The 23738-nt window shown below is 46.7% G+C and overlaps 1 protein-coding gene across 1 annotated transcript in view; it reads left to right on the forward strand.

Annotated features, from left to right (window-relative positions):
* Nucleotides 1-352: 352 nt before the first annotated feature.
* LOC148686525 (5-hydroxytryptamine receptor 2A-like) overlaps nt 353-23738 on the forward strand; it is a 48622-nt gene continuing 25236 nt past the window's right edge. The window contains exon 1 of the mRNA XM_088664412.1: nt 353-1219. Coding sequence (XP_088520538.1) covers nt 835-1219 — 385 coding nt within the window. The 5' untranslated portion in view covers nt 353-834. The remainder of the gene's footprint in view (nt 1220-23738) is intronic.

Below are 23738 nucleotides of genomic sequence, written 5' to 3' on the forward strand. Positions count from 1 at the left end.
TCTGAACCACTTGCTTTTATTTATAGTTCTCCTGCTTCATGCCAAGATGTGTAAAATGGGCCTGGACACTTCCATTTAGGGCAGTGGCCTATTTTTTGCCTTCCTTTTCAAAATTGGCTTGGGAAATCTGCCTGCCATGGGTAGAATTCCATAGGGGTGGCAGGCATGTTCAGTCTGCTGCTGTAGAAACAGCAGAAGGTCTTGGAAGACCAGCGGGTTCATTTTGGCAGAAGGTTTCCTGGGCCAGATAGAGCTCTTGACATGAATAAAACCAGAGAGGTCCTCTTCAAATTACGCATGGCTCATCGGCTAACCTGCAGAAGTTGTGTGCTGAACATAGCTCCTCAGCCAGGGATGGAGACCCAACAGAAGCATGATCGACCTTTTGATCACTGCCTTCCTGGGACTGCAAAAAGGAGGAGGTGGGATCGTTGAGTGTCAGCTGGGAGATGTGGCTTGCGGGCTGCACCTGGCTTGGTAGGATGGAATGCTCATGTGTGATCCAGCCCTGGCTCTGCTCTGATTGCTGCAAAAATGAGGGTGCCTCTGTCTTTCCTTTGCAGAATGCTGACCTTGAGTATGAGTTGGATGTTCTTGCAAAGATCCCGTTGCCTCTTGCCCATTGGTCCTCTCAAGCCACGGGGTCCTGCCTTCACGGTATCCCGGAAGAACTCCGCTGTGGCTTCTACAAGCTTTCATCCACTATGGAAGGCCAAATACCTTGGAGGCCCTGGTGCCATGAGATCCAGTTATTGCCTTGGACCTTATTCCCAATGAAAAAGGGATTAACACTGAGGGGCTCTTAAGGAGAGGGGGCAATTACTGGCATGAATAATGAGTGCCACTAATGGGGCTGGGGTTCTTGTTGGTCTTACAACAGTGTCAGTCCCACTGGACTTTAGCCCACATAGTGGCCTGATGTCCGGGCCACTGAGCCACAATTTGACTCTGAATCAGACTTCACCAACGTCCGATCCTCTGAATGTCTCTGAGGGGGCAGCAGCCCCTCGGAAGTCCATCGGGGACAAGAACTGGCCTGCCCTCCTCATCCTGATCATTATCCTACTGACCATTGGAGGGAACATTCTGGTCATCATGGCAGTCTCCTTGGAGAAGAAGCTCCAAAATGCCACCAACTACTTCCTGATGTCCTTGGCAGTGGCAGACATGCTGGTGGGCATCCTTGTCATGCCAGTTTCCCTCATCACCATTCTTTACGGTAAGTCACTGCCTTTGTTCAAGTTGAAGCCAGATGGAGTGGGAGGACATAGCCCTTAACTGGACAGCAGGTGGATTTTTAAAGCCTTTTCTGACTCCTCTGATTTCTGCAGGTAAAAGACCTGCTCTGTGCAGGCAGCAATGGTTATTCCTGCTTTACAGAAGCCCTGATGAAGTTATTAACTGAAGCACATTGAACCTAATAGATTAGAGCAGGAGTGGCCAATTTGGGTGTGTGAGGTGTTAGGGGAAGGGTAGTGCCTTTGGTGGGGGACATATTGTGCTCCTTCTAGGGTAGTTTGTCCACCTTTTGTCCCACCCTGCACTCAGCTCTCACCTGGGGCTCCCAGAAGCTATCAGCATGTGACAGCAGCTACACTCCAGGAAGGACTTCGACTGCTGGCTAAACCAGGTGAGGGGAGCCAATGGGAGTCAATGGGTTAGGGATTTCCCTTGCATGCCAAGACAGGCTCTGGAAGATTGAGTGGATGAGACCACTAATGGGTCCAACAATCAAGAAAGTGGTTTCTGCGTGTACTGTAGAGGGAAGTGAGGGGCAGATGGGGCTCATCAACCTGGAAAGGTACTTCATCTAGGAGAAGGAAAGCTCTGATCCTAAATTTCCACTGGCTTGTGATATATCTTCAGGAGAAGAAAAGGTTTAGGAGTAAACCATACACAAATCCAGAGTGGAGTCCCTAAGACGGTTGGATGGCGCCTTGTACCTTCTGGCACCTTCTGGCAACTCCTGCAGCCAAGCTGGTGCCAAATGTATTGCTCTGCTTTTCTTTGAACCACCTCAGCAAGAGCGAGAGAGGGGTCTTGTCATCTGGGCAGCCCAGGATCACCATACAGATTGCCTAGGCTTGCACCTTGGGGAGGTCACTTTGGTTCTGCTAACACAGCAGTTTGACTTCACCCCTGGAGGTGCACTCCATTGTTTCTTGAGACAAATGGATGCTACAAGCCAATGTGGTTCCCTTAAAGTGATGTTGGAGTACATCCTTGACCATTGGCCTTCTTGCTGAGGGTAATGAGAGTTGCAGTACAGCAGCATCTCAAGGGCTGAGGGATTCATTTCTTCTCTAGGTGGGCTGCAGGAGGTGCTAATATGTGCGATGCTGGGCTGCAGGTAAAAGTTGCTCCTCAGTGTGGAAGCTCCCTGTAGCTAGGAAGACAGCCCATCAAAGAGAAAGGCTTTAACTAGTTATTTTACTTGCAAGGCAAGGTAGTTTGGGCTAGTTTTCTTGACCTAGGTGAACATTCCTGAATGTGATCACTACTGGATCAGGCCAATGCCCCATCTAGTCCAACATCCTTTTCTCACAGTGGCCAACCAGAAGCCCAATGAGCATGACTTGAGTGCAACAGCACTCTCCCCTCTTGTGATTCCAAGTACAACGCCTCTGGCAGCAGGGGTAAAACAGCCATCAGGGCTAGAGTCTGAAGTGCACTCTGCCACCTCAGGACTCTCCCACCCCTTTCCTCTGCATGCATCAACTCAGCCCACACCTCTTGGGTAGCACCTCTGGGTCTGACTGACTATTGGGCTAGGAGTGTGGAAGACAATGAGACCAACTGCAAGTGAAGCCAGAGCAAAATGACAAGCAAGAGCCACCCACTGACCAGCTGTAAGTATAAGGAGGCAGGTGAGGTGGGGCAGGCTAAGATGGGTGCCTTAATGGACCAGCCTTCAGTAGGATGACCTTGACATCTTGCTATGAACCAAATGGAAAGTGCACAATGAAGCAAGGTGGGGAGGAGAGTGGCTTGAATGTCCCTAAAGACACAGAATGTCTTGAGAGGTGGAAATTGTTTTTTTTAAAAAAACTGAGATGTCAGGATTTGTGGGATGGGGGAGTATTTCTGCTATAAATCACACTTTGCCTTCTTTAGCATTTCTGCTGATCGGTGCTGCCCTCTAGCATTCCTCAGAATTACAGCAGACTGTTGATGTCACTGCTGTGGTCTTAGAGCCATAGAAAGTTCCCCACCTTTTCTGGGCACAGCCCTCCAGGTTCTCAGGTAGAATGGACATTACTGGAGGAGGTGGGGCAAGGGTTTGGTTAAATATGAGGACGCTTCGTATCTGCGCGTTGATGCCTGCAGGTAGTTCAGTTGGCCCTGGTCACAGGGTTGGCATCAAGCTAGGCATAGAAATGGAAATACAACAGGAAATGAAATGTGAATATGCAGATATATAATAAAAAAACAATTATGGAGTATTATCCCAGTATGTGATCAGAGTGGAGAGATTTTTTAATGCTGCTGCCCAGGAGGACTCCCCTGTGTGAGTGCCTGAGGGCCCCGTTCCTGCCACTCACCACCTGGTCCAGGGCAGGGCCTTTCGGGCCTCCTGGGGACTGTTGCCCCCATCGCTGTTGCTGTCCAGGAGGACTCTTTTTAAAATGTTTTAAAAATTTCTTTTTAGCATTTTAAACACATTGGGGGGGGGGGTTGGATGTTTAGTTGGGTTTCGGAATTTGTTTAATTTTGCTACTTTTGTAAAAAAAAAATAATGGGGGTGTATTGTTCTATTGGGTTTTTTGTGTTTTAATTTGTTCTTAGGGGGAGGGTTCAGGACTGCCTGGGAGTGGGTCCCAGCCAATAAAATGGCTGGGGCAGGTTCCACAGGGGGAGTGGCACTGGGACAACTAGTGATCATGGGTAGGAGGAGGAGTTACGCTAAGACCAGACCATGTCATTACCAAGGAGGCAGGCTTAGTCATTGTCTGAGGAATATCCCTGCCTCCGGGTCTGGTCCTGACCGGATGGATACTCGCATCAGCAAGGGATACCCACACAACCTGAAGGTACTGCTGTGCAATACCAGGTCAACTGCTGTGCAATACCAGGTCAATAAGACCACTGCTATCCATGACTTGATCGTGGATGGAGGACTTGACCTGGCATGTGTTAGAGCTCAATGTCAAGCCTACCAAGTGGCGGTAGTGACGGCGAAGAAGACTTTCTTCACCGCCTCTATTGCATCTGCAGAAAACAGCAGCAGGAGACTTTTTCAGGTGGTTCGCAGTTTAGTGGAACCACCTGCTCCATCAGGGCCCAGTACGGGCCACATGATCTCCTACAACGATTTTGCAAAGTTTTTTGCAGATAAAGTCGTTCAGTTGCGGGACAAGGTAGACTCCACCGTGGGAGCAGGGGCGGGGCGAGGGAGTGCTAGAGGTCTGTCTAGTCAAGTTGCATGGGATCACTTTCAATCTGTTACCTCCGAAGATGTGGACAGGCTGCTTGGACGAGTGAAACCTTCCTTGATCCTTGCCCATCCTGGCTTATAAAAGCTAGCTGGGAAGGGCTGGGCGATGGGCTTCGCAGGTTGGTGAATGCTTCTCTCTGTGAGGGAGCCTTCCCAGACCCGCTGAAAGAGGCGGTTATTAAACCGCTTCTTAAAAAACCATCTTTAGATGTGGCCAATATGGCCAACTATCACCCAGTCTCAAATCTTCCATTCTTGGGCAAGGTGATTGAGCGAGTGGTTGCTGAACAACTCCAGGCACGCCTGGAAGAAGCGGACCATTTGGATCCCTTCCAGTCGGGATTCAGGCCTCATCATGGGACTGAAACTGCCTTGGTCGCACTGGTTGATGATCTCCGGTGGGCTAAGGACAAAGGTGAGAACCTGTTTCCTAGTTCTGCTGGATCTCTCAGCGGCTTTTGACACCATCGACCATGACATCCTTCTGGACCATCTAGAGGGGTTGGGAGCTGGGGGCACTGTCACACAGTGGTTCCTCTCCTTCCTCCTGCGCCATGTTCAGAAAGTGGTGGTGGGGGATGAGTGTTCAGACCCCTGAGCTCTCACTTGTGGGGTGCCTCAGGGTTCTGTCCTCTCCCCCATGCTTTTTAACATCTACATGTAGCCGCTGGGAGAGATCAGCAGGGGGTTTGGGCTGGGTGTTCATCAGTATGTGGATGATACCCAGCTCTACCTCTCTTTCAAATCAGAACCAGTGAAGGCTGTGAAGGTCCTGCGTGAGTGCCTGGAGGCGGTTGGAGGATGGATGGCAGCTAACAGATTGAGGTTGAATCCTGGCAAGACAGAAGTACTGTTTGTGGGGGACAGGAAGCGGGCAGGTGTGGAGGACTCCCTGGTCCTGAATGGGGTAACTATGCCCCTGAAGGACCAGGTGCACAGCCTGGGAATCATTTTGGACTCACAGCTGTCCATGGAGCCGTAGGTAATTTCTGTGTCCAGGGCAGCTGTCTATCAGCTCCATCTGGTACGTAGGCTGAGACCCTACCTGCCTGCAGACTGTCTCGCCAGAGTGGTGGCATGCTCTAGTTATCTCCCACTTGGACTACTGCAATGCGCTCTACTTGGGGTTACCTTTGAAGGTGACCCGGAAACTACAACTAATCCAGAATGCAGCAGCTAGACTGGTGACTGGGTGTGGCCGCTGAGACCACATAACTCCGGTCTTGAAAGATCTACATTGGCTGCCAGTACATTTACAAGCACAATTCAAAGAGTTGGTGCTGACCTTTAAAGCCCTAAATGGCCTCGGTCCAGTATACCTGAAGGAGCGTCTCCACCCCCATCGTTCTGCCCGTACACTGAGGTCCAGTGCCGAGGGCCTTCTGGCGGTTCCCTCGTTGTGAGAAGCCAAGTTGCAGGGAACCAGGCAGAGGGCCTTCTTGGTAGTGACCCCCGCCCTGTGGAATGACCTCCCATCAGATGTCAAAGAGAAAAACAGCTACCAGATTTTTAGAAGACATCTGAAGGCAGCCCTGTTTAGGGAGGCTTTTAATCTTTAATCGATCATTTTATTCTTCTGTTGGAAGCTGCCCAGAGTGGCTGGGGAAACCCAGCCAGATGGGCGGGATATAAAAAATATATTATTATTATTATTATTATTATTATTATTATTATTATTATTTACATGGAGGGAAGAATTTACTATCACTCAGTGTGGAGTTACAATGGTGGGAATTAATGGAGGTAAAGTTAATATTAAAGGGAAAATATGGTTGACATTTACCAATAATAACAACAATTTGGGAACCCCTCTTGGACTTTTCATGGGAAAAAGAAATGAATGATTCTAAAACACCTTGACTTGAAAGAAATGTTGTTTAATAGAAGTGGAGAAGATGGGTGTTAGCATGGACTGAATGTCTTCAATAATCATTTTTTGTTTAATGTAACTTTTTGTTTAATGTAACTACGGTAGCAGATGGAAAATTGGAAGGACTTTTTGGTAGCTTTCTCTAGTTTCTTTTGTCTTTTTGTCGTTTTATTTTCTTTCTTTCTTTCCTTCCTTCCTTCCTTCCTTCCTTCCTTCCTTCCGTCCTTCCTCTCTCTCTTCTCTTCTTATTGTTCCTTTCATTCTCTCTTTTTTCTTTCTTTCTTTCTTTTCTTTCTCTGAAGTCCATGTTTGTGGGCTTTATTAAGGTCCAGAGTATATATTCATGGGGATGGTAAACTGTTGATGAAGCACCCTGGGTGAGAGACATGGAAATGCCGGTCTCCAAGTGAGAGCTGGGAGGAGTTACTGTCTTTCTTCTGTAGGTGGGGACGGCTAAGAATTACTTTTAAGACAGGACTCTGTATTCTACTTGCATTTTTTGTAGCAGCTATTTTATTGTATTATGAAAACTTCAATAAAAAAATCTCATCATTCAGAAAGGATGGAATCATAGAACCATAGAGTTGGAAGAGACCACAAGGGCCATCCAGTCCAACCCCCTGCCAAGCAGGAAACACCATCAAAGCATTCCTGACAGATGGCTGTCAAGCCTCTGCTTAAAGACCTCCAAAGGAGGAGACTCCACCACACTGATGATGAGGGTTCTATTCAAGACAGGAATCCCTGAGCACTTGCCAAACCCCACAGTGTCCTCCAAGACCACCATCAACCACCACCCCCCGAGCCTCCTTGCTGTGCCATCACTGCCTGTTCACATGCCCTTTTCTAAGCATGCAAGCAGGAACATGGGTGAGGAGAGAGCAGCAGCCTTCATTTATTTTGCACTCTCCTCAGGAAACAGGCCATGGGGTGCCATCAGGGAGGAGATTGGCTCACTGAGGAGGGCCTCCTACTGAAGGCATTGTGTTTAGGAGCTCTCTACAACCTAGGGTCAAGTGTGCTGTTGTGTGGGTGCTAGAGGTTCCTAGGGAGGGCAGGCAATATTGAGTCAGAGAGAGCATGCAGCTTGGACAGCTCCCAGAGAAAGTGCACAGGACCTTGGACAGCTCCAAGGAGCCCTGCTCAGGCTATAGTAGCCAACCATAGCATTGGGTAGGCTGGATGGAAGAGTTGGCTGGCCCTGGCCTTGATTCATTGCTTTTGCCTTCTTTACTAAGATTCGCACATCTTCTGAGCCAGAGCATGGTGGTAGGGCTGTGTTCTCCAGCTGGGAGGGGTTTGAGCACAATTATGGTGGTCCTCTCTCTGAGGAATAGCTGGATCTCATCTGAATACCCCTGCTATGCAGTGCAAAGTCCCTGAACCATGGGTCACAACACCAGCACAGTCCAGTTAATGAGCCTGTTCTGCTCTGGCCATGAACTCTCACACTCCAGGACTCATCGTGAAATTCTTCCCCTCCTCCCCTTAGCTAACCTCATTTGGCAGGGTGCCATAGAGTGATCTCACTCTGATCTGCACACTGCCAAGTTCTTGATGGAATGCAGCTTCCCAATCCCTTTTGGCCAGCATCCAAAGCACCACCCTGCAGAACACTGAGCATGCATTTCTATAAGCACTACACCCCACCCCACCCACCCACCAAGGCACCCTGGTGCTGTGCTTTGAAATTTGGGGAGGTAGTGATGTTTAAAAAGTGAGCTTTTGACATGGTCTGGACATTTACTGTTCCAATGAAATAAGTCCTCCACCCCCCATCCCAAAAACCCCAAGCTACCGCTTTGCGGGGATGTACTTACCTACTGCGGCTCTTGTGTCCCAGCTGCTGCTGGAACAACTCACGCTTCTCCCTAGGGAGAGCACAGCAGGCTTAAGAAGCTTGGATACTGCTTTATGATCCCTATTGTTCCCAAGAATGCCACCCTAAGAAGGAACTCCAACGCTCCTGCCCACATGGAGACTATAAAACCCACAGCTCCAAAGCATGAACCACATACAGAAAATTACACAGATGTGCCCCCCCCCAATCTTTATCCAGGGCAAAACTATAATTCACCCTTAAAAGAAAAAACAACTTTTGGAACCTTTGGAGTGTTCTGCAGGCATAGGTGTTAGATGCAGTGAAAGAATATGGGCCTATACCATTGCTGATGTTGCTCACAAATCCAACTGCTGTGTCCCCAATATTAACTTTCCCCTTGCCACCCCATGCATCTACTAAGCTCACTTTCCTTATTCCCAGTGCCATTTCCTCATGCAAATAAAGAATTGTGACATGGCACCACAGATCCTCCAAGGGGGACTGCATAGTGACAGCCTTTTTATGTATATAGGAAGAGAAGGGTGGGGTCTCATTGGAGGTCACAGGCTTTGTCTTAGGTGCGGGGGTGAGGTGCCTCCACCATGCAGGCTTAACAGGCCTCCTCCTTTGCCCCGCAAGGCCATTTCCCTAAGACTGTACAGTACTTGTAGGATTTATTGGGTTGAAGTGTCCCATAAATCATGAAGATTACCGGGTCCGACAACGCTTCCCTTTCTTGCTGTGTCGCCTTCAGTAGCTCCCAGAAATATAGCAGAGATCCGTGCGCAGCGATCAGCTTGCCAGATCCCAGGGACAACAGGGTAATAAATCACAGCAACGCAGCTTCTTTCTAAGCCAGGCATCCCCAAACTGCGGCCCTCCAGTTGTTTTGGCCTACAACTCCCATGATCCCTAGCTAACAGAACCAGTGGTTAGGGATGACGAGAATTGTAGCCCAAAACATCTGGAGGGCCAAAGTTTGGGGATGCCTGTTCTAAGCTAACATGATTATTTACAAAGCAATAAATCCTTCACCAGGCGAACACGGTGCCATTGCATCCTCCCGGCTCAAAAACGAAACTAACAGTGTAACAAAGGAACAAAACAAGATCCCGTATATAGGACCTCCCCCAGTGTCCAGGCGTCATAAAGGTAAAGGTAAAGGGACCCCTGACCATCAGGTCCAGTCGTGACCAACTCTGGGGTTGCGCGCTCATCTCGCATTATTGGCCGAGGGAGCCGGCGTATAGCTTCCAGGTCATGTGGCCAGCATGACAAAGCCGCTTCTGGCAAACCAGAGCAGCACACGGAAACGCCGTTTACCTTCCCGCTGTAGTGGTCCCTATTTATCTACTTGCATTTTGACGTGCTTTCGAACTGCTAGGTTGGCAGGAGCTGGGACCAAGCAACGGGAGCTCACCCCGTCACAGGGATTCAAACCGCCGACCTTCTGATCAACAAGCCCTAGGCTCAGTGGTTTAACCACAGCGCCACCTGGGTCCCTCCAGGCGTCATAGCAGAGCTGTTTAACCCTATAAGCTCTGAAACTCCTCACAGTACTCACCTGCCATCCACCTGACATCATATGTCACACAGCCAATCCATGAAGAAAGTAGGGCTGGAATCTTCATCCATCAGCTGTTGTGTGGAGAGTTCAGTCCCGCTTTCAGTGCAAGCCCCCTCCTAATCATATGCTTAGAGGGTATCTGGACATCCACTGCAGCAAGGGAAAACACTTTGCACATGCTCAAGAGTGTCACTTTCATTTGTATGTTCAAAATGAGATTGTTTTTTATTTCATAAAATTTACATACCACTTGATTATTACAAACAAAAAAACAAAACCCAACAACCTCAAAATGGTTTACAAAAACAACAAAAATCATTAGTAAAAGCAATTAAAATGTTCAGAAAATTAAAACTTGGGAATAAACTAAAGACATATTAGTATTCTAGATATCTATGTAGACCCTCTCTAAACAAAAATGTGTCAAAAAGAGTACAGTGAAGATTTCTTCCTGATGTCGATAGGCAGGGAATTCCAAATTGAGGTACTGTCACACTGATAGATTCCACTAAGTGAAGCAGCCAATTGGGCACATGTGGGGATAAGGAGATCTCATAGGTGAACCGGTCCCAAGTTGTTAATGGCTTCATATGCTAATAGAAGCAACTGGAATAGGGCCCAGTAGCAAAGCAGCAGCCAGTGCTGATATCTGAGCACGTGTTAAGAGGGCCTTCCTCCTGTCAGCTATCGTGCTGCAGTATTCTGCACTAACTGCAGCTATGAGGGAAGCCCCACATAGAGGGTACTGCAATAATCCTGTCTTAAAGGAACCAGCATAGGATAAACTTTCCTATGTGGATAAACTTTCTCAGTCCTGTATGGTGGCCTGGGACAAACCCATTAGAAGCGGAGACCTGTAAAACAACAGCAGCAGTAATAAATCCTAAGCAAGCCCTTTGATACCTGTCCCTCTCTGAACCAAAATGCATTTGGTCCAACATCTGCGGTAAAGGAAATTGCCAGCCGACCTCCAACTTTGAATAACAGCCTCTTAATTCCAATGGAGACATTAAGAGGCCCCTTAATGCCCATTGTGTCTTGAAGTATTCATGCACCTGGGCTTGTGTGGGTGGCTGCTGGTGAATCTCTGTGTGGAATAATTAACATTGAAAATTGCATCTCTGAGCTGCTTCTCTAGCTAAAAGGGTCTCAAGTCATAGGTGATTAAAAAGGCTTTTCTCTGCCTTGAGGCCCTGGAACCTGGATAAATACTGAGGTGCAAAAGACTCAGGAGTGTGGCTCTTTCAAGTCTCTCTGTCTGGCCCCCAGATCTGGCCAGATCCCTCTGGCCCCCAGATCCCTCTGTCCAGCCTTGCACCTTCCTTGAGTGGTTTTGCCTGACTGAGATGTGTCTTTGAGCTTTGATCATGCCTCTTGCTCCCCTGGGCAGAGGATAGAAAAATGTGTGTGCAGAAGTTAGCCTTGTGTGTTGTTCTTTAGTCATTTAGTCGTGTCCGACTCTTCGTGACCCCATGGACCACAGCACACAAGGCACTCCTGTCTTGCACTGCCTCCCGCAGTTTGGTCAGACACATGTTGGTAGTTTCGAGAACACTGTCCAACCATCTCATCCTCTGTTGTCCCCTTCTCCTTGTGCCCTCCATCTTTCCCAACATCAGGGTCTTTTCCAGGGAGTCTTCTCTTCTCATGAGGTGGCCAAAGTACTGGAGCCTCAGCTTCGGGATCTGTCCTTCCAGTGAGCACTCAGGGCTGATTCCTTCAGAATGGATAGGTTTGATCTTCTTGCAGTCCATGGGACTCTCAAGAGTCTCCTCCAGCACCATAATTCAAAAGCATCAATTCTTCGGCGATCAGCCTTCTTTACGGTCCAGCTCTCACTTCCATACATCACTACTGGGAAAACCATAAAGGTAAAGGTAAAGGGACCCCTGACCATTAGGTCCAGTCGTGACCGACTCTGGGGTTGCGCGCTCATCTCGCATTATTGGCCGAGGGAGCCGGCGTATAGCTTCCAGGTCATGTGGCCAGCATGACAAAGCTGCTTCTGGAGAACCAGAGCAGCACATGGAAACACCGTTTACCTTCCCGCTGTAGCGGTTCCTATTTATCTACTTGCACTTTGACATGCTTTCGAACTGCTAGGTTGGCAGGAGCTGGGACCAAGCAACGGGAGCTCACCCCGTCACAGGGATTCGAACCGCCGACCTTCTGATCAGCAAGCCCTAGGCTCAGTGGTTTAACCCTAGCTTTAACTATATGGACTATAGCTTAACCCTAGCTTTAACTATATGGGTCCCTAGCTTTAACTATATGGACCTTTGTCGTCAAGGTGATGTCTCTGCTTTTTAAGATGCTGTCTAGGTTTGTCATTGCTTTTCTCCCAAGAAACAGGCATCTTTTAATTTCATTACTGCTGTCACCATCTGCAGTGATCATGGAACCCAAGAAAGTAAAATCTATCACTGCCTCCATTTATTCCCCTTCTATTTGTCAGAAGGTGATGGGACCAAAGGCCATGATCTTAGTTTTTTTGATGTTGAGCTTCAGACCATATATTGTGCTCTCCTCTTTCACCCTCATTAAAAGGTTCTTTAATTCCTCCTCACTTTCTGCCATCAAGGTTGTGTCATCTGCATATCTGAGGTTGTTGATATTTCTTCTGGCAATCTTAATTCTGGCTTCCGATTCATCCAGTCCAGCCTTTCGCATGATGAATTCTGCGTATAAGTCAAATACAGCCTTGTCATACTCCTTTCCCAATTTTGAACCAATCAGTTAGTTATTCCGTATCCAGTTCTAACTGTAGAGATTTCTCAGGAGACAGATGAGGTGATCAGGCACTCCCATTTCTTTAAGAGCTTGCCGTAGTTTGCTGTGGTCGACACAGTCAAATGCTTTTGTGTAGTCAATGAAGCAGAAGTAGATGTTTTTCTGGAACTCTCTAGCTTTCTCCATAATCCAGCACATGTTTGCAATTTGGTCTCTGGTTCCTCTGCCCCTTCAAAATCCAGCTTGCACTTCTGGGAGTTCTCAGAGGAACTACCCCTCTCCTAACATCCCATATACAACATGGCAGCATTTAAAATGTCACAACACAGAGAGCTGAAATGCTATGGTCATTCTCCTTCACCAGCTGTAGCATTGTTGCTTGGGGGCTTGTGCTGGAGGAGGTGGTGGAGGAGAAGGGGGCGGTTTGGAGAAACGAGGCCACTCCAATCTCCACCTCATTCCCTTCAGCACCCTCCTGTTTCAAAGCCTAGCAGCATGACCCAAAGATTCCAGCAGGAGCCTTTCATTTTGTTTCAGCTCTGAACATTTCCTCCAGCTGTTCCCAACAGAAATAACATGGCCTTTGCCTTCAAAAAGTCTGCTCACAGGGTGTGAGGGGTTTCTATGTGAAATGATGTCTTCTGGATTTTATATACTGATTTGATAGAGAGAGAAAAGTGCTAGAGGTAGGGTGGTGGGGTGGTGGTGAGGAGGAGATGTGGGCAAATGGTGAAGAAAATATGTTTGCAGGAGGGCATTCAATAAAATGAAAAGCAGCTTTCAAAAGGTGAGATTCAGCTCTGAAAGACAAGCTGCTTCCCAGGAAATGTTTCAGGGGCCAAAATCCTTGTAATGTGCAACTGTTGGACAAGGGTTCACCCTGACTGCTAAAGCTCTGTGGCAGAGCATCCATTTTGCAAGCAGAAGGTCTCAAGTTCAATCTCTGGAACCTGGGGAAACTTTTTCAGCCTGATGGCCATGTTCACTTCTCAGCAACCATCAGAGTTTGCATGCCAATGGTGAGCAGGGCCAGAGGCCAAAGTGGCTGGAAGAATGAATGCTAATTGTATGCTTCTACAATAGGTATTCCAGCTGAACTATTGAAAATTGTAAAAGATGATACTGTTAAAGTGCTACACTCAATATGCCAGCAAGTTTGGAAATCTCAGCAGTGGCCAGAGGATTGGAGAAGATCAGTCTACATCCCAATCCCAAACAAGTTCCTCTGGTGGGGGGACAAATCATGCTCCTTCTGCCCCCCCACACACACACACATACACACACTCAGCTCTCAGCTGGGGCTCCCAGAAGCTACACCCTGGAAAATGGCTTTGAGTGACTGGGTAAACCAGGTGAGGAGAGCTGATGGGTCTCAAATCCTGGTGAGCTAGGAATTTCCCCTGCATGCAAGACAGGCTCCAGCATTTGAGTGGGTGATACCTATAGTGGGCCCAATAGTGAAGAAGGCAGTTACTGCACTGTAGAGGGAAGTGAGGGGCAGATGAGGCTCATCTACCAGTACCAGGGAAGGGAGCCCACCTAGGAGAAGGAAAGCTCTGATCCTAAACCTCCACTGCCTTGTGGGATATCTTTGGGAGAAGAAAAGGCTAAGAGACTTCAGCCTGAAACCCTGGGGCCCACTACCAGTCAGTGTAGACGACACTGTGCTGGAGCCTGAATGAACTGACAGCTGTGTATGCACCATTCACAGTTGCCCATGACCTGAACCTCTGAAGTTAGAATCCAGAAGAGGCATCCTGCTGAACCAGTCAAACCAGTTCCTTTCGTCTTAGCTGCTCAGCCAAGTATCCACCATCAGCATCTTAAAGATGTTGTTCTTCTGCCATAGGGGCAAATGAGTGAGCCTTTTCACACCTCACTTGGCTGGATGCCACATTGTCCTTTTCACACCTCACTTGGCTGGATGCCACATTGTCCTAAGATGGAGAGCCATAGGCCAAAGGGGTCTGTGTGCATGTAGGTTTTGGCTATTGGGATCTGGATACATAGAGGCTTGTCATGCTTCTGTGCTGGACCCAAAAAGCTACGACATGGGGGTTTCCCTGGGAACCTAATGAGGGAGACAAGATCTGTTCTATGTCAGTTCAATGAGACACTCCACCCTAAGCTTAGGTTGTAGATATAAATAAACTAATATACCCTAAAGACAGCACAGTCTCCATTAACCTTCATTTCTGGGAAATCACCAAATCCTTGGTAAGTGCCTGGTACCTCTGAAATCTCTCACCACTTGGGAGATGTGTGTGTGTGTGTGTGTGTGTCCCTCTCAAAGTGCTTCTATACAATATCTAAGTGCAAATAAATCTACAAAACTCACACCAAATAAAAGTAAACATCTTACAAAATCATCATACTGCACCCCAAAAAATTTAAAGCCAAATAACTTGCTGGAATAATAAAAGAGTAAATTAAACCCGCAAAGATTGTTCAATAAAACTACCTAAGATTTGTAAAACATTACAGACAGTTAAAACCTTATAGGACTGCAGCATCTTTTACAACAAAGGTCCCCAAACTAAGGCCCGGGGGCCGGATGCAGCCCACGCAAGTCAATTGTGCAGCCCCCAACAACCCCCGCCACCGCCCGCTCTTACCATCGCGCTTCGGTGTGGTTGCCCACCTCCGGGTCGGCACGGCACCAGAAATAGCTTGTGCACACACGCAGGCCAGAGGGCGGAGGAACGCACTCCCATACGCACATGCACAAGCTATTTCTGGTGCCGCGCCAACCCAGAAATGCACCGGAAATGACAACTGCGCATGCCCAGAAGCCATTTCCGGTGCCGCGCCACACCAGAAAAAGTGAGTGCGCGCACGTTTGGGAGTGTGTTCCCCTGCCCTCCGACCCAAAGCCGGGTAAGTTTGGGGACCCCTGTTTTACAAGAAAGCCATCTGAAAGAGAATAGGAAAAAGAATATTAAAAACAGCCTCTTCCTTTCAACACCATGTGCTACCTTTTGTTAAGATTGAATTCTTCCAGTGTCTGTCAGGGCCCAAGCCAGCCTCCAGTTTGGTATCCTTCAGATGCTTCTGGTCCTCTGCCCCACCTCACCCCTGGCCATTTCCTGTGCTGGCTGGAGGCAAATGGGACTTGTAGTCAGGAACCTCTGGAGGGCACCATGTTGAGGAAGACTCACTGACATCGACTTGCAGTGACTCTCCAGAGTTCCAGAGCCATGTCTTTTCCAGCTATATATGGGAAAACCAGGGATTGAGCATGGAATCTTCTGCATGCAAAACAGGTGCTCTACCACTAGGGAATGAGGGGAAAGTTCAGTTCAGTTCACAGTTAAAGACTAACTTTGAAAATTTGCCTTTTCCAAATCAAAGCAAAACACAACTATCCTTTGAAAGTCACACTTCTCTGAATTTTGCATTGAGTTCTCCAGTCAAACAATGTGTACAAAAATGCACATACAAGAACACAGTGGGCATATAAATGTATGTGTTAGTAAAAAATAGCATACAAGGATGCATTATAACTAGGGGAAATTGCTTTGGAAAAATGTGTATATTAGGTAGATTGCATATAAAAATGTGTATGGCAGAAATTTGCCCCTAAATGCTAATAGGTATTCATGATGAGTTAAAAACAAAGAAATGCAATCCGATGCAGAAATATGGAGAGAAAAAGTTGGAAAAAACAGAAAATAACAGAAACATATGTATTCACCCATCCCTAGCTACCACTGTCCCTTCACTTTGACAACCCCAATCATCAGCTAAGCTGGCTAGGAATTATGGAAGTTGGGGTCCAACAATAACGTCTGGGGACCTAAGCTTGTAGAACATTAACTATGCTCAGTATGGTTAGTGATCAATCACACAAGTAACAGCTAGCGCTGGCTATACGAAAGTGATGTGTCTCCCAAGATAGCTGTGAATGGCTTGAGATCCTAGAACACTTTGAATTGCACTGATTGCTGGACTTTGGAGAGAAGTCCAGGATCCCTTGGGCTAGGGAGGTCTCAGGTGACCAACTAGAGAGCAGCTGGTGATGCGGCAGTGGCAAACTAGCCAGCCTTAGCACCAGAGCTAGCCTAGGCATGGCAATGCTCAATTGGACCAGCACTGGTTGGCACAACATCCTCCCTCCCTTCCTTTAAAAAGAAGATTGTAGCCAGAGGCTGGGTACATACATGGTTACAGATTCTGATTTTGTTATTCTTACTTTAAGAACTTATTAGCCTTTTCCACAACGGGATGGGGCTTATTCCCCAATAAATGTGCTTAGCATCTATAGCAAACCTGTTTTTCTTCCGTTAGTGATGATGGTGCTATGATTTGTATGAGATTAAAATGCCAAAGTGCACATACCTTTCTTTTAAAAAACAAAAATCTGGATTGGCAAGCTGTTTTTCTTTTCTTTCTTTTCTTGATCCTTTTGCTGTGACGTACCTGGAATGTAGAAGTGGGGACAGGTGGCGCTGTGGTTAAACCACTGAGGCTAGGGCTTGCTGATCAGAAGGTCGGCGGTTCAAATCCCTGTGATGGGGTGAGCTCCCGTTGCACGGTCCCAGCTCCTGCCAACCTAGCAGTTCGAAAGCACGTCAAAATGCAAGTAGATAAATAGGGACCACTACAGCGGGAAGGCAAACGGCGTTTCCATGTGCTGCTCTGATTTGCCAGAAGCGGCTTTGTCATGCTGGCCACATGACCTGGAAGCTATACGCCGGCTCCCTCGGCCAATAATGCGAGATGAGCGCGCAACCCCAGAGTCGGTCATGACTGGACCTAATGGTCAGGGGTCCCTTTACCTTTACCTTTTACCTGGAATGTAGAACTGGGGACAGGCTGGATGAAAGGAGAGATATGCAAATTGTGTGCTTCAGAAATGCTCCACACCCTCTGCAGGGCCACTAAAGTCCAGGATCTAAAACAGGCTTTCTCAAACTCGGCCTTCCAGATGTTTTGAGACTAGAATTCCGATTATCCCTGACCACTGGTCCTGCTAGCTAGGGATCATGGGAGTTGTAGACCAAAAACATCTGGGGGGCCAAGTTTGAGGAAGCCTGGTCTAAAATTAGGTAAAGGTAAAGGGGCCCCTGACCATCAGGTCCAGTCGTGTCCGACTCTGGGGTTGCGGCGCTCATCTCGCTCTATAGGCCGAGGGAGCCGGCGTTTGTCCGCAGACAGCTTCCGGGTCATGTGGCCAGCATGACAAAGCTGCTTCTGGCGAACCAGAGCAGCGCACGGAAACGCCGTTTACCTTCCCGCTGTCGCAGTACCTATTTATCTACTTGCACTTTGATGTGCTTTCGAACTGCTAAGTTGGCAGGAGCTGGGACCGAGCAACGGGAGCTCACCCCGCTGCAGGGATTCGAACCGCCGACCTTCTGATCAGCAAGCCCTAGACTCTGTGGATTTGCCCACAGCGCCACCTGGGTCCCCTGGTCTAAAATTACTTTGCTACAAAACTATTAATAAGCAAAAATGCTTAACACAGAGAGAGAGAGATGGTTTCCCCCCCTACCTGACCTAAAAGTGTGCATCTCTGAACATATTCCATTATGCAAGGGAGTGGGGGGCTTGTTTCCCCACTTGAAAACCATTATCCTGGAGAACATAATTTGCTTCTAGTGATGCTCCACTTTGCACAAGGAAATCTAGTTCTCTTCTGTTGAGTCTAATGAAGTCAATTAAGCATTTTCTGCATCAAGCATTTGCTCGGACACCATGTTCTTCTCAAAAGCCTCTCCCTCCCCTTTTTTAATATGTTAACATAAATTGTGTCAGTCAGTGCCATGAGCCCATTACATCAGCAGCCCAAGTCAATTAAGTCACTGCCCTCCGCAGTGTTTATCATTTAACCTTCTCTTCTTCTTCTTTTTTTTTTTTTTTGGTAATGTCTTGCACTAATGGACAACTTGCATTTGACATCCTTTAATGTTTTCTGTAGCGCGCAATTCCTGAAGGACTAATTAAATAAGTATGTTAATTAATAGATGGTGAGGTACAGAGAGCAGCAGATAAAAACTAACTGTTGGCTTACACAGTTGGAGTCAATTGTATTAGTACTGAACCATTGGCAAGAACTGAACAGGGAATCTCTTGAGTGGGTTATGGATTCAGCACTCTTGTTAGGAAGGGGTATCTTGGGCATCCTTGCCAAAGTCAGCCTTTCACCATTTTCACATGTTTCCGAGGGCAAATCCAGGTTGCCTGTCATCATTCAATCCTCATTCCCCTGAGGAGCATTCAGGTGTTTGGCACATTCAGCTGCTACAATTTTAAGCAGCTTAAGGTGGGCAGTGATAAATATTAGGTGCAAAGAGGCACTTAAGCAGGAGTGAGAGGACCTGTGTTTTCCAGAGATGTTCTTGGACTCCAACTCCCAACAGCCCCACCCAAGCATGGCCAGTAGTCAGGAATGATGGGATTTGCATGCTGGTAGCTGGTCTTCCATTTTGAACACATGGGGAATGTGCAGACATCCAGGTTTGCTTGTTTTTTATTTGACAGAATGGGGTGCAGCCAAGTGGGTTTTACAGCTTTGCTTCAACCTTCATTCACTTGTTGGTGTGTCACGTATTTCCTACCTGGAATGGGATAGTGTTGGTCTTCAATTCCACCAATATCCAAAACAGAGCTATGTCTAGAGTTAGTTGTACAGTTTGGCAGAGTGGGCTGATTGGTAAGGAAAGGAGCACAGGTGGATGTGTCCACCCCTTCCCACCATTCCTCCTGAGACTTTTGTTGTTCCCCTCTGATTGGAGAACAGAGCTCTGTGTCCTGTACCCTCCAAGCAAGCCTTTCACGACCAGTGCCAAATTACAATTCAGCTGCGAGTTCAGTTGGTTTCAGTAAATTGAACGGGGAAGTACCATCATTTCCATTGCCTTAGGCAGCAAAAAATATTTTATTCATTACTCGTTTATTGCATTTCTATTCCACCTTTTTTTCAAGGAGCTCAAGGTGGCGCGCATGGTTCTCCTCTTCTTCAATTAATCCCTACAACAGCCCTGTGAGGTAGGTTAGGCTGAAGGGCAGTGATTGGCCCAGAGTTGCCCAATGAGCATCATGGCTGAGTGGGGATTTGAACCCTAGTCTCCCAGTCCTTCATTTGACACTCTAACCCAGGCATCCCCAAACTGTGGCCCTCCAGATGTTTTGGCCTACAACTCCCATGATCCCTAGCTAACAGGACCAGTGGTCAGGGAAGATGGGAATTTCAGTCCAAAACATCTGGAGGGCCAAAGTTTGGGGGTGCCTGCTCTAACCACTACACCACACTGGCTCTCTATGAAATTTCCCGGGTTTGGCTGCATCTAGTAATTTGAGGAATGAGGAATACCTGTGTCCACCCCTGATCTTGTTGGACTGCAACTCCCATCAGCTCTAGCCAAGATGGCCTACCATTAGGGATGATTAGAATTGTAGTCCTACGCCATATCGTGACTCTTTGGATGCTGCTTTTGCTTAATTAGAAAAAAAAGTTAAAAGCGGGATTGTTTCACTTTAAATTGATTTTTTAAAGAGGGGAAATGCAACTACAGTGGTACCTCTACTTACGAATAACTCTACTTACGAATGTTTCTACTTACGAATGGAGCTCTGTCCGCCATCTTGGATGCGGTTTAGATAGGATTGTTTCTACTTACAATTTTTTTCTCCCTATGCATTCCTATGGGATTCGACTTACACATTTTTTCTACTTACAAATGTGCGTTTGGAACGCATTAAATTCGTAAGAAGAGGTACCACTGTATATTAACTGTCCCTTAAGGATGAGTTTTATGATATTACAACGTAGCACAAAAGTGTTAATAATGTTTACCCTCAGGCCTCTTGAACTTGAAATCCATGACTCAGTAAGTGTCAAACACAATTGAGTTAAAGCTGTGTGTGTGTGTGTGTGTGTGAGAGAGAGAGAGAGAGAGAGAGAGAGAGAGAGAGAGAGAGAGAGAGAGAGAAGAGAGCAAATAAATCAATAGGGAAAACAGTCTGGTTCACAAAGTACACTGAGCTACGGTTTATTTTGTTTGATCATCCAAACCTTCCGCAGAGGCTTAAATGTGGCTTATTTAGTGCCAACAAACCACAATGTGAAGCCTAGCTTGTTCATGGCTTTAGACACCAGCTGTCATCATTCCTTACCCTTGGTCATGCTGGCTGGATGTGAAGCCCTGGCTGATAGGAAAGCAAGTTCTTTATCTTAGAGCATCCTTTTCCAAACTGGGGGACTCTGAACTAACATCATCCTTGCTAAAACTGGCTTGGGCTGACAGGAGTAAGAGTCAAACAAACATCTAGAAGCCAGCAGGTTGAGGAAGACTGCTGTCACAGGAGTGTGCTAATCAGTAATCACACAGTTCAAAGTTGGAGTTAACTAATTATTAGCAAAACATTATCTCCACAGACTTGGTTGAGTGGCGGGCCCAATGAACAGAGCAGCTCATCCCCAGTAGCCTTATTCCTTTAAAATCAGTTGCTGAGACTGAAAGTCCCTACCTCCTCACAACCTCTCCTCTCCAGGGCCTTTCCCAAGCAATTGGAGACAGTGGCTGTGTGCAGCCATCCTCTCCTCTGTCCTTTTCATGCCTCTTCTGGTTCTGGGAAACCAGGAGGAGGGGAGCTTGTTGCAGCAGGAGGATGAGACACCATTGTCTCTTCACCAGCCTGACTCATCAGCCAGCTTCTTCCTCTGCCACAGAGTCTCCCAGCTTGCTAAATCCCGTTGCCTCTTCAGCTTCCAACACCTCCTCCTTCCAGGCTTCTCATTGTTGTCCCACCACCACTCCCAGGCTCTGAGCCTTTCTTCCCTTCGTGGTTCCCCAACTGGTGCCTCCCACCATTTCTCTGGTCCAACCAGTCCACAACATATGCTTTGGATTTTAAAAAAAGGAAAGCACACACTCTGGTGGCCTGGGGTGGTTTGTGGTGTGGTCATTACAGCAGAAAGACTCAAAGATGAGTCTCATAAGCACAGAGGAAGCTGCCTCATACTAACTCAGACCATTGGCCCATCTGGCTCAGTATTACCTAGCAGTGTTTCTCAAACTTGGGTCTCCATTTGTTGTTGGACTACAGCTCCCATCAACCATAGTTAGTGGAACAAGTAGTCATGGGTGATAGGGACAACAGCTGGGGACCCAAGTTTGAGGAAACGATACACCAAATGGCAGTGGCTCTCAATGGTTTCAGGCAGGCAGTATTTCCCAGTCCAACCTGGGGATGTCATCAAGGATTAAATCTGGGACCTTCTGCATGCAAAATAGATGTTCTACCATGGAATGCCTCCCCTAAGCAGTGGTTTCTGAATTTGCTTCAGAGGCAAGGTATGGTAGCTCTTCAGAGTGTCAGGCAGGTGACACTCCCATCGCTACCTGGAGATGCCAGGGATCGAACCTAGGATCTTCTGCAAGCAGGTGCTCTACCACTGAGCTACAGCCTCTACCCAGAGGAGTTAGAAGTGTTGGTTAAGAGCTATGGTCCATTTTCACACTTATTTGTCATTTGCCTATGTTTGCCACTGTTGCACTTGATTTCCATCAAGGCATTTCCAACCCCTCATTTTATCTTCAACGACAGATGCAAGGCTTCAAAGCTCCAGATTTCCACTTCCAAGTGTTTTGCCGACAATCGGCATGACACACAGCTTGTGTTTTTTCCTTGTTGCTTCCTTTTTGGGGCTTCCTCAGCTGTGATACCCATTTGCCTCTTTGGATTTTGACTTTCCAATAGGCACTGTAGTTCATGCTTTCTGCTGGATTTATTGCAGCCAAGGAAGGAGTGAGGGGCATGAGTGAAATGCAGCTGTGATTTGTAGCAGTTGGGTTTTAAAATACTGGAAAGCAAAATAGGCATCTTAATTTGAGTAATTTGAGGCATGTTAATTTGAGTAATTTGAGGCATGTTAATTTGTGTATGCCTAATTCATGTTTCCCCAAAGTATGAAAAACAACTTGCACCTCTCCAAATTTTGCAATGCAATTCTCTAGCCAATAAAATAAAGTGTACAAAAATGCATACTGTATATTGGTGAGTATTCTGCATTAAAAATGGGTATATTGCTGAAAATAATGTACAAAAGTACTTTGTATCAGAAAAAAATCTTGCAAAAATGTTCATACAGTGGTACCTCAGTTTTTGAGCATCTCGGAAGCCGAACTTTTCGGTTTTCAAACACCAAAAACGTGGAAGTAAATGCTTCCGTTTTTGAACATGCCTTGGAAGTTAAACAGCTTCCACTGCATTCCCCCCCCCCCAATTTTCACCATTGACTTTACCGACTGCCCTTTGCACCTTGGTTGTCAAACGTTTCAGAAGTCGAACAGTCTTCTGGAACGGATTACGTTCGGCAATTGAGGTACCACTGTATTAGGCAAAATTGCATGTGCAAACTGTACCTATCAGGAGTATAGCATCCTAAAGGGCTGCCGATTTTTGTGAGGCCTTTTTCTAACAGCAACAACTAAATACCACAACTGATGCAGAAATTTTATGGCCACATGACCCTGATTTCATCTGATCTCAGAAACTAGAATCATAGAGTTGGAGGAGACCACAAGGGCCATCCAGTCCAACCCCCTGCCAAGCTGGAAACACCATCAAAGCATTCCTGACATATGGCTGTCAAGCCTCTGCTTAAAGACCTCCAAAGAGGGAGACTCCACCACACTCTTTTTTTAAATACAAATTTTTATTGGATTTTTAAAAAACAATTAAGCAAATAAACATACAATATAACAAATACACCAACAAACACATACATAGAAAATAGAAAAAACAGAAAAAAAGAAAAAACAAACTTTAAAACATACATTTTTCAAATCATTATCTTGTAGACTTCCCCTCTTCCCCCTTTCTGATCTTCAATTTATAACCTTCTTTAGCAATATCTTTTATCAAAATTTTCCAATCCTTAACTCAATTTTTCTTACATGTATTATACTCCCTCTCCCCCACCCCCTTCCCAAAGATCCCCCTCCCACCAAGGAATCCTCAGGTGTAGTAGGACGGAGGAGAAGGCAGTCCTTTTTCTCATTGAACCCCCACCCCCACCCCATCCCTCATCCCAGCACACACACCCCACCACCAGAAGGTCCAAGACGAGGGGTGAAGAGTAGGGACACAAGGGAACTCCATTATTCCCTAATACCATAATTAATCTATTCTATTCTAATTTATTACCTATTTTTTCCTTTTCATTTACACAATCTTAAAAATATTTTCTTCCTTTAGCCTATACAGTACATCACTTCCAAATTTCTTTCATATTCACTAAATTTTAGTATATATGATTAAATTCCCTTCAGACTATTTCCAATTTTATCCATCCTCTTCATAACTA

Source organism: Zootoca vivipara, chromosome Z2 (genome assembly GCF_965207765.1).
Source record: "Zootoca vivipara chromosome Z2, rZooViv2.hap1.1, whole genome shotgun sequence".
In the NCBI taxonomy this organism is placed as follows: Eukaryota; Metazoa; Chordata; class Lepidosauria; order Squamata; family Lacertidae; genus Zootoca; species Zootoca vivipara.